At 45.9% G+C, this 15,113-nt stretch overlaps 1 protein-coding gene across 3 annotated transcripts in view; it reads right to left on the bottom strand.

Annotated features, from left to right (window-relative positions):
* The window catches only part of CRAMP1 (cramped chromatin regulator 1), a 52,805-nt gene that overhangs the window by 21,774 nt on the left and 15,918 nt on the right, over nt 1-15,113 (bottom strand). For all 3 annotated transcript variants that reach the window (XM_087878389.1, XM_060692931.2, XM_087878388.1), the window contains exons 4-12: nt 13,721-13,874; nt 11,446-11,529; nt 9,891-9,939; nt 8,718-8,803; nt 7,119-7,242; nt 5,661-5,742; nt 3,909-5,210; nt 1,896-2,070; nt 398-579 (exon numbers count right to left, since the gene is read on the bottom strand). In XM_087878389.1, the coding sequence (XP_087734515.1) occupies nt 398-579; nt 1,896-2,070; nt 3,909-5,210; nt 5,661-5,742; nt 7,119-7,242; nt 8,718-8,803; nt 9,891-9,939; nt 11,446-11,529; nt 13,721-13,874 (2,238 nt within the window). The remainder of the gene's footprint in view (nt 1-397; nt 580-1,895; nt 2,071-3,908; nt 5,211-5,660; nt 5,743-7,118; nt 7,243-8,717; nt 8,804-9,890; nt 9,940-11,445; nt 11,530-13,720; nt 13,875-15,113) is intronic.

Here is a 15,113-nt window from a genome sequence, read left to right as displayed (position 1 = left end):
CAGTGAGATGGATGGCAAATACATTTAACAAACAAAGAAACTTGATTTCAGATTGTGTGGTTCTGCCTGGAAAGTGAGGACTTCAAAATATGTTTTGATGATGGAGAAAACAGGAATGTAACAGCAGAGGAAGAAGCAGGCAATGTGATTCCCTACGGGCTGGAATTCTGTATTCATTCTTTCCCAAATTTTGTGTAAACCTGAGATTTTTTTGCCTCGTTCCCCAACAACACAGCTGTAAACCGTAACATATAAAGGACATAAAATGCCATGAAATCTTAACATGATGACCAAGACTGAGACCTGGAGCTGGTAGTTGCTTTAACTTTACTACCAGCTACGAGGAAGACTGGGTTGCTTTTCTCTTAACGTGACATTTACACATTTTAAGACTCACACTGATGGTGTCCAAGCGCTGGCGGAAGCTCAAGTCTGCTTCTTTGTTTTGCAAGAAAAGCTTCCCGTGCCTGCTGTTTGGTGGGAGGGTTGTGGGAATGGCAAAGAGGCCGCCGTCAGCATCCGGGTTGCTGGAACATGAAGAACTAGCCACCAAGAGGGGTTTAGAAGGATTTCGGAAACCTGTCATAAAGACATTAAGTGTTGATTTACGGAGAAGGGCAGCCAGGGAAGATTTTTATTAGGAAAAGTCTTGGAACTTGGGATGTGGTGGCTCTGCGGCTAAGACACTGAGCTTGTCGATCGAAAGGTCAGCAGTTCAGCAGTTGGAATCCCTAGTGCCGCGTAATGGGGTGAGCTCCCGTTACTTGTCCCAGCTTCTGCCAACCTAGCAGTTTGAAAGCATGTAAAAAAATGCAAGTAGAAAAATAGGGACCACCTTTGGTGGGAAGGTAACAGTGTTCTGTGTGCCTTTGGCGTTGAGTCATGCCAGCCACATGACCACAGAGACGCCTTCGGACAGCACTGACTCTTCAGCTTTGAAACGGAGATGAGCACCGCCTCCTAGAGTCGGGAACCACTAGCACATATGTGCAAAGGGAACCTTTACCTTTACCTTGGAAGTACTTCCATAAATCTGTATGGATCTGCAGGAAGGTGTGAATTACATCACAAGGAAATAGGGAAATGAATGAGTGAAACCTCCCTACTAGAGCAGTGTTTTTCAACCTTGGCAACTTGAAGATGACTGGACTTCAACTCCCAGAATTCCTTCAGAATTCTGGCTGGAGGAATTCTGGGACTTGAAGTCTTCAAGTTGCCAAGGTTGAGAAACACCTCTCTCAGACACCCCCCCCCCCAAAGGTGCTTTTCCAAAAGGCAACTGGACTTGCTAATTTTCCTTCGAAAACGGTTCGCTCTCATCTAAGAAGGTTTCTTCAGTTCTGTTCTCGGAGAACTGACAAAATCGACAGCTCACTGCAAGTTGTCGAATTCCAAACGACAGGATGATTTCCTCAAACGCCAAACTTGAAAATGGCTCTTGGACCACATTGCCCAATCGAATAATGAATCCGAGAGATTCCCCAAATCTGGAGACTTCCTAGGTTGCAGAATTTAGAAGGGGCACGTCGATGTGGACACGCCACAGGGTGGACAGGTTTTCTATACTGTGTTTCCCTGAAAACAAGACCCCGTCTTATATTTTTTTGAACCCCGAAATAAGCGCTTGGCTTTATTTTCGGGGAGGTCTTATTATTTTGGGGCACACGGAGCAAGACGGGGCTTGTCTTGCCATCTTACCTGATTTCCAGCTCTGTCTCCCTAACACTAACCAGAGGAAATGGCGGGGACCGGTTGCGCATGCGTTTAAATATTTTCAGGAGGGGCTTATTTTCAGGGGGAGGGGGGTTTATTTTATCCCATGCGTTCAAAAGCCCAATTGGGTTTATTATCCGGGGAGGTCTCATTTTCAGGGAAACACTGTATGACTGACTCACCTGAGGAGTTGGGAGTGGCACTGGGGGAAAAGGTCTTCTTATGAAGCGCAGGTTGATTGCGAGCACAGCCCGGACTCCTGGTGCTAATGGCAATCACCTTCCCGGGAGGGGTCAAAGCATGCTCCTCTTGTATGGGCTTGATGGGGGAGGTTGCAACGGAATTCATTTCGGGGATCTAGAAAGGAAGCAGTGAAGTCTCAATTGCAGGGTGCTTCAAACCATCATCATTGTCATCTTCTTTGTCATCATCATCATCATCCAAGGTTAAAGAACAGCTATTCCAAAGAACATTCAGAACTACCATAGTGGGAGAGGATAGCGGTTAATTCACTCGCGGTCTAGCCCAGGGGTCCAGAAACGTTTGCCTTAAGTCAAGGGCTGCCGAATTTTGAAAAGCTTTTAAAGGCTACCCTAGAAACCCAGTAGGCCTCATAAAAACCTTGGTGCGCCCACCCAAAATTGATCATTATATTTATACATTTACATATGTATGAATTATCAGTTTTGGTTATTGCACACATTATCTACATATATATATATATATATAAATGCATATTCTTTCTAGCCAGGTTCCACCTACGTAAGCTAAGTTGTTCTACAGCCCTAGTTCTGTGAAATCTCATTCACAAGTTTCTGGGCTTTTTGTATCCTGCTGAAAAGCAACAACTCTGTGCTGCAATTTGGGAGAAACTTGTGAATGAGATTTCACAGAACTAGGGCTGTAGAACAACTTAGCTTACATAGGTGGAACCTGGCTAGAAAGAATATGCACATAAAAGCCTACGAAAAAGGAAAAAAGACATATATATATATATATATATATACACACCTACCTACCTACCTACCTACCTACCTACCTACCTACCTACCTACCTACCTACCTACCTACCTACCTAAAATTGATCTCTCACAATCATAATTTTGGGCTGGGTATATGTGAAGTGAAATCGCAAAAGTGGAAATGAGGTAGGTACGACATGGTCATGTGAATTTTGTCTTAGCTACTGCAGTACTTTAGCAACGGAATTGCCGTTCCTAATTCTGGTCGTTAAGCGAGGATTATGTCTAACTAAAAAAAAAAAAATGATGAAAATTCTCCCTGTTCTGCCTTTTCTGGGTGTTTTTTTTTTTTTTTTACGTGGCAATGGACAGTAGATGCCAATATTAACCACCGTTGCAAATAAGCTTAAAAAGAAGATCCAAATTATTCCAAATAATCCTATTTCCTAAAGTCATTATTTCAGAGGAGAGAGGCAAGCAGAGGAGGGAAGCTGCAAGCCAGTTGTAAAAGATTTTAAAGGCCGCATCTGAATAACAGGGAAAGACGGAGGTCACCTTCAGCCAAACTCATTCACGGGATCTGTTACGATGACTTAAGACAGGGGTCCTCAAACTACGGCCCGCCAAAGCCATTAATCCAGCCCACGTGGGACGAGGCTGCCCCGCCCACATCACCCCACCTAACCGTCGGCCCTCACCTGCCTTCTGGAGGCCGAGGAGGCCAACAACGGGACGCGCGGAGGCTCCGGGAGGCCAAAAATGGCCCCCTTTTTGGCCTCCCCAGCCTCGAAAGACAGAGAGATGGAGGGAGAGAGAGACCCACACAGAAACAGAAGTCCCTCATACATCCCCAGGCAGCCACATCCCTTCACTAATCTGCTTTCCACCCTCAGAAGCATAACAAATTAAAGTTTAATTTGTGTGTATTGTTTAATGCAGGGGCCTCCAACCTTGGCAACTTTAAGATTTGTGGACTTCAAGTCCCAGTGTTCCTCAGCCAGCTTTGCTGGGAGTTGAAGTCCACAAGTCTTAGTTGCCAAGGTTGGAGACCCCTGGTTTAATGGACTGCTAAATTGGCCATGCCCACCCAGTCACATGACCATCTAGCCATACCCACCCAGTCTGAGGTACCGTGAATTGACCCCGTTTAAAAAAGTTTTGAGGACCCCTGACTTAAGAGGGTGAAAACACGGTCGAATCTAGGGCGCTTAATGAGTCCAAACAGAGACTTACCGGTTTGGGGTTCACTTCAGAAGAGATGAGTTTCAAGAGGCAATTGAGGAGTTTCTGTTTGTGAAAAGCGGCCGACGGAGGAGCAGATTTCGGTTCGGCGATCGGCTCCCCGGCATCCTGAGTTTCCTGCCCCAAGACTGCCAGCCAATCGTATTCTAGCTGCAATTTGTTCGGCTTGCCCATCATGAGGTAGACTTCAGCCAAGGTAAGGCTTTCAGAGGTCCGCAGGCTCCATCCCTTCTCTCGCACTTGCTGTGCGAGGTGGCTGGGGTCATCCTTGAGAGGCTTTGCGGCCGTCTGTCCCTGAGCTGGAGGTGGCGGTGGAGGCGGTGGTGGAGGCGGCGGTGGCAGTGAGGGGTTGAGCTTCTCCTGAGAATCCTCCATTACTGCGTCAGGGAGCTCCTTCACACACGGTTCCGCTTGAAGTGCGGAGAAGCGGAAGGCCTGAGTTTCAGAAGTGGATGGACCAACACTGGGCAAGTCCACCCTGCCACTCCCCAACTGGTGTGTGGGACTGCGGTGGCTAGTCTCCGTGCCGCCAGGGAAAACCCCCCCGGGAGGAGAACTTCCCGGCACAGCAACCACCTCTTTTCGATCCATCTTCTCCGCGCAGACACACTTCTCGGGGACGATCAGATCGTGGCAGGACTTCATGTAACGGGGAAAGGGATCGAGCAGGGACAGTTCTTCCAAATCCGATGGGAGATCGGCACAACTGCACTTGGCGCTGCCACTGGTGTCTACCGAGGCGGGCAAGGCAACGGCGGGCGCCGCCTCTCTGCTCTCAGCCACCGGAGTGGACTTCTCCAGGCTCCCGCTTGGGTCCTGAAGCCCAGCAGGCGGCTTGTTCAGATGGCTGGCGACGCTGGGGTCCAAGGATGCTCCTTCGGCAAGCCCAGCTTCGGAGGAGCAATCTTCCGGGTTCGCGACGGGATCAAGGATCAACTGAGTAGGAGTTCTATTCGCTTCCGCAGTAGTTTCGGCCTTGGTTCCGCCCTTACTTTCTGCCCCCCGTGAGTATTTCACCTGCCCTCTGGCTGTCCCCTGACCGCTCTGTATGCCCAGGATTTGGGCAGGGGGCAACAGGTGGATATCCTTTGTGCTCTGCTTGCAGCGGCCTGATTCTTGCCAATGCACTGTGCAGAAAGCTTTGGAGTGTACCACACGGGCAACCCCGGGCAGGGGTGTCAGCGTGCAGTTCTCCCCCGGGAAAAGGTGAAGCGTAGTTTTCTCTTCGGAATAGCTGCTGCTGGTTTCAGCATCTCTGCAATCTTGCAGCTGCCTCTCGGCTAGTGTTTTCCTCTGTGAGCAGGGGGTTTAGGAAGACGGGTGTGGAGAAGCAAAAAGGGGCAGCTTGCAGGGATGGGCTGCTAGGGGTTTGGGAGAACCTCTAGCTAAGATTCTGTGCTGTTCGGAGAACTCCCAAATCCCACTCCTGGCTGGGCCCGCCCACTCCTGGCTGGGCCCGCCCACCCTGCCCCACCCAGGTCGAGGTTGTTCTAAGCAGTTTCCTTCATTGTTCCTAAACGACAGACAGAAATCTTGCCAAATTAAAACCGACTACTTGCACTATTAAACATATACTCTGGGAACTATTAGGCAGGAGCTGTCTTCATCTCATTTCTCCCAGACGAACTCTCTAACTGCGATGTCTCTTGCTTCCTTTGGAATGCAGCCCTTCCCTCCCTCCCTCCCTCATGGGAATCCAGACTACATTCCATCCCACTAACTTCTGCATTAGAGAAAGGATACGATACGCACTTCGTGGAGAGCCCATTTCTGTTTCAGGAATTCTATCAGGCTGGATACCTTCCGATGCAGCTCCACGATCATTCTGTCAAGTCACGGAAGAAAGAATAGGAGAATCAGAAAATGAGGGATATTGTTAGCAAGGGAACTAAGCAGGGGTGGGCTTCAGATTCTTTAGCAACGGGTTCGCTGCCCCATTGCTGGGTGAGCGTGGCCATGGTGGGCGTGGCCTAATCGGCCGCCTGCACCAAGGCGAGGGGGGGGAGAGGTGTTTTTCACCCTCCCCAGGCTCCAGAGGCTTTCCTCGAGCCTCCGGGAGGGCTAAAACTGCTTCCCCCAAGGTCCGGAGGCCCTCCCGAGGCCGGAAACAGGCCTGTTTCCAGACTTCTGGAAGGCCTGTTTTTCGCCCTCCCCAGGCTCCGGAGGCTCTCGAGCCTTCTGGAGGGCTAAAACTGCTTCCCCTGGGGTCCAGAGGCCCTCCAGAGGGTGGAAACAGACTCATTTCTGGACTACTGGAACTACCGGTACCAAAAAACTACCCGTTTTTTGTCCTCCCAGACCCTCCACGTGGCCCCTGCACTTACCTGGAATGATGAACGGGCCGCGTGAAGACTCCTGGGAGGGTCGGGGCAGGGTGGGCGTGGCCAGCCAGGGGTGGCATTTGGGGGTTCGCTGAACCCCAGCGATCCTTGACTACAGGATTGCCTGAACCCCCAGGAGCCCACCCCTGGAACTAAGTCTCACTAGATAAGCTAAGCAAAGCAAAGATCACCCTTCCCCAACTCTACCTACAGCCCAACCTATTCTATTACTCCCATTTTTACTTCACTGGAAGTAGAGTGAAAATAAAACCTTAGCGTAAAACAGCAGGACAGGATAGGAGGTCCTTAAACACCTATTTTAACAGGAAGGGGGGGGAAATCCTACAATCTTTTCCTCTTCTTGTTTTTAATGGTTCAAATACTGTATTTTTCAGAGTATAAGACGCAGCTTAGTTTTTAGGGAGGAAAATAGGGAAAAAAATCTGCCTACCAGGTATTCATCTGGCTAGCGTCCTTAGTCTGGTCAGCTACAGCACATTAGTTTGCTGAGTTTTTAATCCCCTGCTTGGGGATAAAAAACAGCATCTAAGGCACAGCTGAGAGGAAGCAGCAATGAGAAAAGCAGGCAAAGCACTGGGGGAGATCGCTTCACTCGGCTAGCGCCTAGTTAGGGCATGAAAAAAAGCTTCGAAAAAGCTACATTCGGAGTATAAGACGCACCCAAATTTTCAGCCTCTTTTAGGGGGGGAAAAGGTGCATCTTATACTCCGAAAAATACGGTGCTTTGTAGAACATGCCAGCAACACCCCAAATTCTCTGCTCAAAGGAGACAGCCACTTTATTTTGCTTGTTGCTGCGAATCCAATTTCAAGGCTCCAGACTCCACCCATTCACCTCCCACAGCCAGCCTTTGAAGTACCTGAGTCGCGGGTTCTGGGCCAGACTCTGCACACGGGCCCACGCGTGGTTATTCCGTGGCTGCAGTTCCACAGGGACCTTCAGGGGAAGACGCACAGGCTTCTGATCTTCCTCATCACTTATACCTATAGGACAGAACGGATGCCTGAAATCCTACCTGCTAGCCCGGTTAGGCAAAATGCTTGGGGAAATCACACATCCAGAGGACAATCTATAGGTAATCCTTGGTTTACGACCTTAATCAAGCCTGAAATTTCTGTTGTTAAGCCAGACAATTATTAACTGAGCTTTCCCTCACTTTACGACCTTTCTTGCCACAGTTGTTAAGTGAACCACTGAGGCTGTTAAATTAGTAAGGTGATTGTTAAGTCAATCTGGCTTCCCATGCTGACTTTTTCTTGTCAGAAGGTAGCAACGGGGGATCACACATGACCCCGGGACACTGCAAACCGTCATAAATATGAATCAGTTGCCAAGTGGTTGAATTTGGATTATTTGGCTACAGGGATGCTGCAAGGACCATCAGTTTCAAAACCAGTCATAAGTCACATTTTTTCAGGGTTATTACACTTTCAAAAGGCCACTAGAACAAATGGTTGAAAGTCGAGGAGAACCCGTATCAGGGAATTAAATCGTTTTCTGATCTAGTGGAAACACAAAGCAGATCCTGAACCGTGTCCGTCTGATTCTGCAGCATCAGTTTAAGGAGAACAATTAAAATAGTAATAGCACTTACGACTTGGCGACATGGTTCCACGTGCCACTTTGGGCACGCGTGCCATAGGTTCGCCATCACGGATCTCAGTCATAAGGAAGGTGTTTCTTCCAAGGCTGTTGTAACTTTGAACCATCATTAAAGAGTCATATGTTGAGGACTACCTGTCAGGTGCATTACCCCTGGGACTGCTGTATGATTTGAAGGTCGAGGAGGCCGAAATATAGAACTAGAATATGAACCCAGAATAGCTTAATAGGTACAAAATACAGATGGTCTTCAACTTACAACATTTAGGGACAGTTCTAAGTTACAACATCACTGAAAATGTGACTCATGGCAGTTTTTCACACTTATGACCATTATGGCATCCCCAGGGCCATGCGACCAAAATTCAGACGCTTGGCAACTGGTTCATATTTATGACGGTTGCAGGTTCCCGGGGTCATGCGATCCCCATTGTTGCGACCTTCCGATAAGCCAAGCCAAATGGGGGAAAGCCAGATTCTCTTCACAAAACGCGTTACTAATGTAACATGTGCGCTGATTCACTTAACAATGGCGGCAAGCAAAGTCGTAAAAGGGGGCAAAACTCTCTCCTCAACAAATGTCTCACTTAAGCAACAGAAATTTTGGGATCAGTTGTAGTCATAATTCGAGGTCTGCCTGTAATAGAAAATTTTAAAAGATGGATTATCGAACCATTCGGACAGCTTCCCAAGACTTAAGAATAAAATGCACGCCCAGTTCACGTGTCAAATTTTTTCTCTGGTCCATGTTCCTTCCCGCCATCTGCCTTTAACAGTGAGCGTCACACGACTGATGGCATACAGGGTTTTCCTCCCTGCCAGCTGGCGGCTTTCCTGCCCAGAATTTACGACGTACCATCTGGATCACAGAGCTTCTTCAGAGCCCTGCACATGGGGGCCTTGATCCGAAGGTTCCTGCCTTTGTAGCGAACCGTTGTGGCTCTGAAAAGAATATTAAAAAGGGGGTGAGATGCTTGAAGATTTATTTCACTTGATTTATTGATATCCCGCCTTTATTACTGGTATTTTTTTTTACAAATAACTCAAGGGGAGTGAAGGTATCCAACGCACACCCCTCCTCTTTTCTCCACAAGAAAAATAATCCTGTGAGGCGAATTGGGCTGAGAGTGAGTGACAGATCCAAAGTCACCCAGCTGGTTTTCATGGCTAAGACAGGAGTACAACTCCCATTATTCTCGTGATGGACCCAAAGTCACTCAGCTGGTTTTCCTGGCTAAGGCGGGACTAGAACTCACCATCTCCTGGTGATGGACCCAAAGTCACCCAGCTGGTTTTCCTGGCTAAGGCAGGACTAGAACTCACCATCTCTTGGTGATGAACCCAAAGTCACCCAGCTGGTTTTCCTGGCTAAGGCAGGACTAGAACTCACCATCGCTTGGTGATGGACCCAAAATCATCAGCTGATTTTCCTGGCTAAAGCAGGACTAGAACTCACACGCTTTTGTTTTCTACCCTGGTGCCTTAACCACTGGACACCAACAGGAAAGTAGACAAAATCTTTGTGATTGGCACAATCTATTCCCTTCCCGTAGCGTTTGTCTTTATAGGGTCCAAATCAAGGGCAGGACAATTTTTCTCATTGAAAATCTCAAGCAAACATTCGCTCATTCTTGACGATCACATTAATGTAATTACGTATTTAGATGAATGATAGTTACCCCACTCCAAAAGATTTTAGGCAGCTTACCACGTGCAAAATATACTGAAATAAGTTCCATCAGGCACTTGACAGAGTACAAGGTAACAAACATCATTGTATCGTGAAAGAATGAAAGATGTAAAAGAAGCAATCATCCAATCTGGGTCGTTCAACGAGGTTTTGTCTTCCGAGCTTTTGCACTCAGGCTCATCTTCAAGGAACTTCTCCAAACTTCCGAAAGCTTGGAAGACCAAACCTCTGGTCTCGGTGACCAATCCAGATTGGATCCTGAAACGTTATCCTGGGACACGTATCTTCGCCTTTATTCATGACAGATATCATGTTTTTTTTTAAAAAAAACTTACTCACCCAGCTTGGATAAGCTCATTGAGCTTAGCTGCGTTTTTGTCATCCATACCTTTAAAGAATATGAAAAAAAAAATCGAATCATGAGCAGAATATCAAAAACGAAAGATGACTGCACAAAATAATTAACAGGTCGAGGGCCATCTTTATCACGACAAAACTGTCATTCCTAGGGGGAGGGATATTATTTTAATTAAAAATCAACGGAGCAAGATTCGTCGTGTTATTCTAGAAACAAGCATTTTGGGCATCAAACGTCATGCCATTTAATTGCATACAAAGGACTTCGCACAGTTAGAGTAAAAGGAAACGGAAGAAAAGCTAAGCGACAGCCTAAACGGTCTTGGAATGAAGGAAATATAAAAGATGTAGCATGGAGATCCACGTGTCCACTAGAATTGGCCCAAGATATTTGCAAAATCAAACGTGGACACAAACCATTTCTTGCAACAACCACAGGCAGCCTTCCTTCAACACAAGACAAAGTTCCTCAAAGGAATCATTATCCAGCGAGAAATGTAATAGGTTCTACATCAAGGCTTCCCTAATTAGCCCAAAGAATAGAATAGAATGGAATGGAATGGAATGGAACAGAATAACGGAAGGGACCTTGGAGGTCTTCTAGTCCAACCCCCTGCATTTCAGACAAATGGTTATCCAATCCCTTCTTAAAAACTTCCAGTGTTGGAGCATTCACAACTTCTGGAGGCAAGTCGTTCCACTGGTTAGTTGTTCTAACTGTCAGGAAATTTCTCCTTAGTTCTAGGTTGCTTCTCTCCTTGATTAGTTTCCACCCATTGCTTCTTGTCCTGCCCTCGGGTGCTTTGGAGAATAGCTTGAATCCCTCTTCTTTGTGGCAGCCCCTGAGATATCGGAAGACTGTTATCATGTCACCCCCAGTTCTTCTTTTCATTAAACTAGACATACCCAATTCCAGCAGGAATAAGGAAATAAGGAATAAACATTGGAAGTAAGAAGTAAACTTTCCTTACTTCCAATGATTAAATAGGACAAGTCGTATTTGCTAATTTTGATCAGAGTGTGTGATAAAACCAAGTGTAACAAAAAAAAATTACGGTCACTTTAGATGAGACAAAGTCGGATACTGAGAGGATTGTGGTTTGTTTGTTTTTTTTAAAAAGAAAGCTACTCAGAATTGCATTTTAGTTTCCATTCCTAATCTGTAGTCAGATATGATCCCTGATTTCAATTCTGCAGAAGTCATCTTGTGTAGTTCTTTAATCCTTCTGCTAAGGCAAGGACGAGCAGATTTCTCATTGTTTGTGAAATGACACCCACAAATAACAGATGCTTCCTGGCGTGTTTTCTGCTTCCTTCTACTCTGCATTGAAAGAGCAAACTGCAGATGATGCTTGGAAATCTCTCCCACACAAAGCCAAGAGAAATGCACACTGCAGAGCGATGTGCAAAATACTGTGGAGGGGAAAAAAATTAGAAACATCTGGCAAAATGGTTGGGAAGTGGGTTTTCCGCAGCAGTGAAGAGAGCAGCTTTCCATACTTTCTAATTTCATGGCATCGAAAAACAGCATACTCACAGCCCCCAATCTTCTTTCTCAGCTCCCCATAACAAATTAAGCCGTAAAGCTCAAGGGAGGATTTTTTCAGCCCTTGAGAAAACACTGCAAAAGAAAAGAAAAACACAGGTGTTCACGGAAAAGAATAAACCACAAAACTTGCACGTGATTGGATTAAAATTAAGAGCATCCTCTTTTTTAAAAAGAATCTAGCAGACAAATACTGACATTTAATATATATCCTTTTAACTGTTTTTAATGTTTGTATTGTATGTTTTTAGCTGGCTGTACACCGCCCTGAGTCCCTCGGGAGAAGGTGCGGTATATAAATTCGAAATAAAATAAAAATAAAAAATAAATTTATTTCAACGTTACCTGATCTGAGTAGGTCTCCCTGCAATTAATATTTACTGTTCGATAAGGGGATACATTTCATAGCTGGTTTCAGGATGACGCTGGCGCCTATCTTCTGCAATATTCTGATTATTCAAGGTATTAAAAATACTATGCTGCTATGTAACTCTTCTACCCTCATATTGTTTTTTTTACTTTACACATTATATGATGTTGTATATATTGTACCCTATGACTATCATTAAGTGTTGTACCTTATGATTCTTGATGAATGTATCTTTTCTTTTATGTACACCGAGAGCGTATGCACCAAAGGCAAATTCCTTGTGTGTTCAATCACACTTGGCCAATAAATAATTCTATTCTATTTATTGATAACGGAAGGTGCGCAGCGGCTCACGAGGTTAGAACACTGGGTTGATGATCGGCAGTCTCATGTTCGAGACCTACTGCTGCCGGGCGGGGAACATCCCATCACATGGTCAGGCTCCCACTGACCCAGAGGTTTGAAAGGAGGTGACTGCGAGTAGATAAATGGGTACCACTTTGGTGGGCAACTTCATGGGGATGCATGAACTGCGTGTCTCCCAGGCGACAGACATGTCACCAGCAAATCCTTCACCATGGAAGCACTGTACTAACACAAGGGGTCCTTGACTTAGTTCGTTTAGTGACCGCTCAAAGTCAGGACATTGCAAAAAGCAGCTTATGACCATTTTTCACACGTGCCCATTGCAGCATCCCTATGGACACGCCAACAAAATTCAGATGCTTGACAACTGGCAACTCACGTTTAAGATAGTTAGTTGTTTACTGGTATTAACCAAAACATTTGGCATAATTCAATGAAGTATAGATAGATCTCGACTTACAACAGATCATTGAGTGACCGTTCAAAGTTACACCATCACTGAAAAAAGTGACTTGTGACCGTTTTTCACACTTACGACCTCTGTAGCATTTCCTCAACGGTCACATGATCAAAGTTCAAAGCCGCTTGACAACTGACTCACATTTATGACGATCGCAGTGTCCCGGAGTCACGTGATTCCCCCCTTTTGCGACCTTCTGGCAAGCAAAGTCAATGGGGGAAACCTGATTCGCTTAAGAACCATGTTACTAATTTAAGAACGGCAGCAATTCACTTAACAACTGTGGCGAGGAAAGTCATAAAACGGGGCAAATCGAATGGAGAATCTGATTCGCCTGAACAAGAACGCTCTGAGCAAATCCTTAAACATTCCTTACTATCTGTTCTGCCCCAGCTACAGACCCCAAAGAACGCAGCACACACAAATTCTGTTCAAACCTTAGTTTACACAATAAACCAGTTTTTTACAACAACGGCTGTTAATTAACTGCATTAACAGCCGCCAAGAATTCAAAGAATAATACTGAAAGCTTACTGGTTGGCAGAATGCCCAGAAGCAATTTGCAGGAAGCTGATAAGCAAGACAAGACACGAAGGTATGTGAACGAAGTTGTTCCCTGCAAATTGCTTCAGTCGGCGTTCCTCCTTAAATAGGCTAAGGGAGTGGCCAATTAGCCCCAAGCCTTACTCTCGAGGAGACCTCCTCCTGAGGAGCCACTACTGCCTTTTGGCAGCTCTGCGTGCCCATGCATCGAGAAGAGGCTCCTCCTCTTCTTCCTCTTCACTTATGGGAGCTTCTGGAGGTTCTGAAGGCCCTGGCTGAATCCCTGCCTCTGGCACCACATCTTCTCCTGCCTCCTCATTGTCTTCACTCGAGTGCCAGCTGCACAGGCTGCTGGCGCAGCACCACACCAGCCTCCTCGCTGTCAGAATCAGCTACTAGCTGCACAGGCCACATACGGGCCACAACACTACTTCCTACCTATCAAGCTGTGTCCATCCAAAGATAAACTACGCTAGCTTGTTGCATCATTCAGAGAAGCCAAGCCAACCTTTCGGGGGTGTGCTCACCATTATCAAAGTCAATGTATTTGGAAATCTTGTGCCAAGTGCGATAATAGAAGTGCCGGACCTGCTCCTTGTTCTTCACCATGCTGGCTGGCTTGCTTTTCTTCTTGTACTTCAGGGCAATATTGTTCTGAATCGCTTCAAAGTCTTTGCCATGCTGAAAATTAAAAAAAAAAAAAAATGCAAATATTACAATGTGAGAAGCGGGGCAGCAGGAATAACTGGATGACACACATCTTCCAGAGTTGGATCAAAATTTCGTGGGTTTTTTGGGAAACGGGCGTGTTTCCACATCATACCTCCAGACGGTTTGATATCTAAATTTACATGCGATTTCCTGCAGAGTCGTCAAAATGGCTGTATAGGTTTCTAGAATTTCGACATTTATTCCAGAATAGGTTTTTCTGTATGAATGCTAGCATTCAGAATCCTACAAAACACACAGGTAGAAATCCATCCTTCTTACAATCGGGAGGTTCAGATAGACAAAAATTCTGGTGAATTTCTTCATACTATAATTTCCGGCCACCCAGACAATGCAGCTGAAACATTGGTAGGTTACAATTCATTCAAAATAAATACTCTCAAAACACTGGGATAAGATAAGTATTTCAGGCTGCTTAGGTACATCAATGGGGTATACAGGTAGTCCTTGATTTACAACCGTTTTGTTTAGCAGCCATTCGAAATTACAATCACATTAAAAAAAAAACCAAACCTATAACCAGTCCTTGCATTTACAATTGTTGCAGCATCTTCACCATCACATGATCAAAATTTAGGCACTTGGCAACAGGCGTGCACTTGTGACGGTTGCGGTGTGCTTGGGTCATGTGATCTCAATCTGCAACCTTCCCAGCCGGCTTCTGACAAGCAACGGAGGAAGCTGCATTTGCTCAACAGCTGCGTAATTCACTTAGCAACTGCCGTGATTTGCTTAACAACCCTGGAAAAAAGGTTGCAAAAGTCGGGCGCAATTCATTTTAATGCATAGCAAGACAAAATTCTGATCTCGATGATGGTCGTAAGTCGAGGATTCACCTGCACAGTATGATTACTTCCCATAACCGGAAAATGTTCGACGGGTTTTAAAGCTTGCCTTAAAAGACTGCTCCTGTGTCTTTCGAGCAGGATGTAGAGGTAATCCTCGACTTACGACCACAATTGGGCCTAACATTTCTGTTGTTAAGCGAGACACCTGTTAAGTGAGTTTTGCCCCATTTTATGACCTTTCTTGCTGCGGTTGTTAAGGGAATCGTCGCAGTTGCTACGTTAGTAACCTGGCTGCGAAGTGGATCTGGCTTCCCCATTGACTTTGCTTGTCAGAAGGTCACAAAAAGGGGATTATCGAGCCAAGGTGGCGCAGTGGTTAGGATGCAGTACTGCAGGATAATTC

This window comes from Pantherophis guttatus, chromosome 14 (assembly GCF_059756535.1).
Source record: "Pantherophis guttatus breed Tessera chromosome 14, ASM5975653v1, whole genome shotgun sequence".
In the NCBI taxonomy this organism is placed as follows: domain Eukaryota; kingdom Metazoa; phylum Chordata; class Lepidosauria; order Squamata; family Colubridae; genus Pantherophis; species Pantherophis guttatus.
This window is presented reverse-complemented; position numbering and strand designations above follow the sequence as displayed.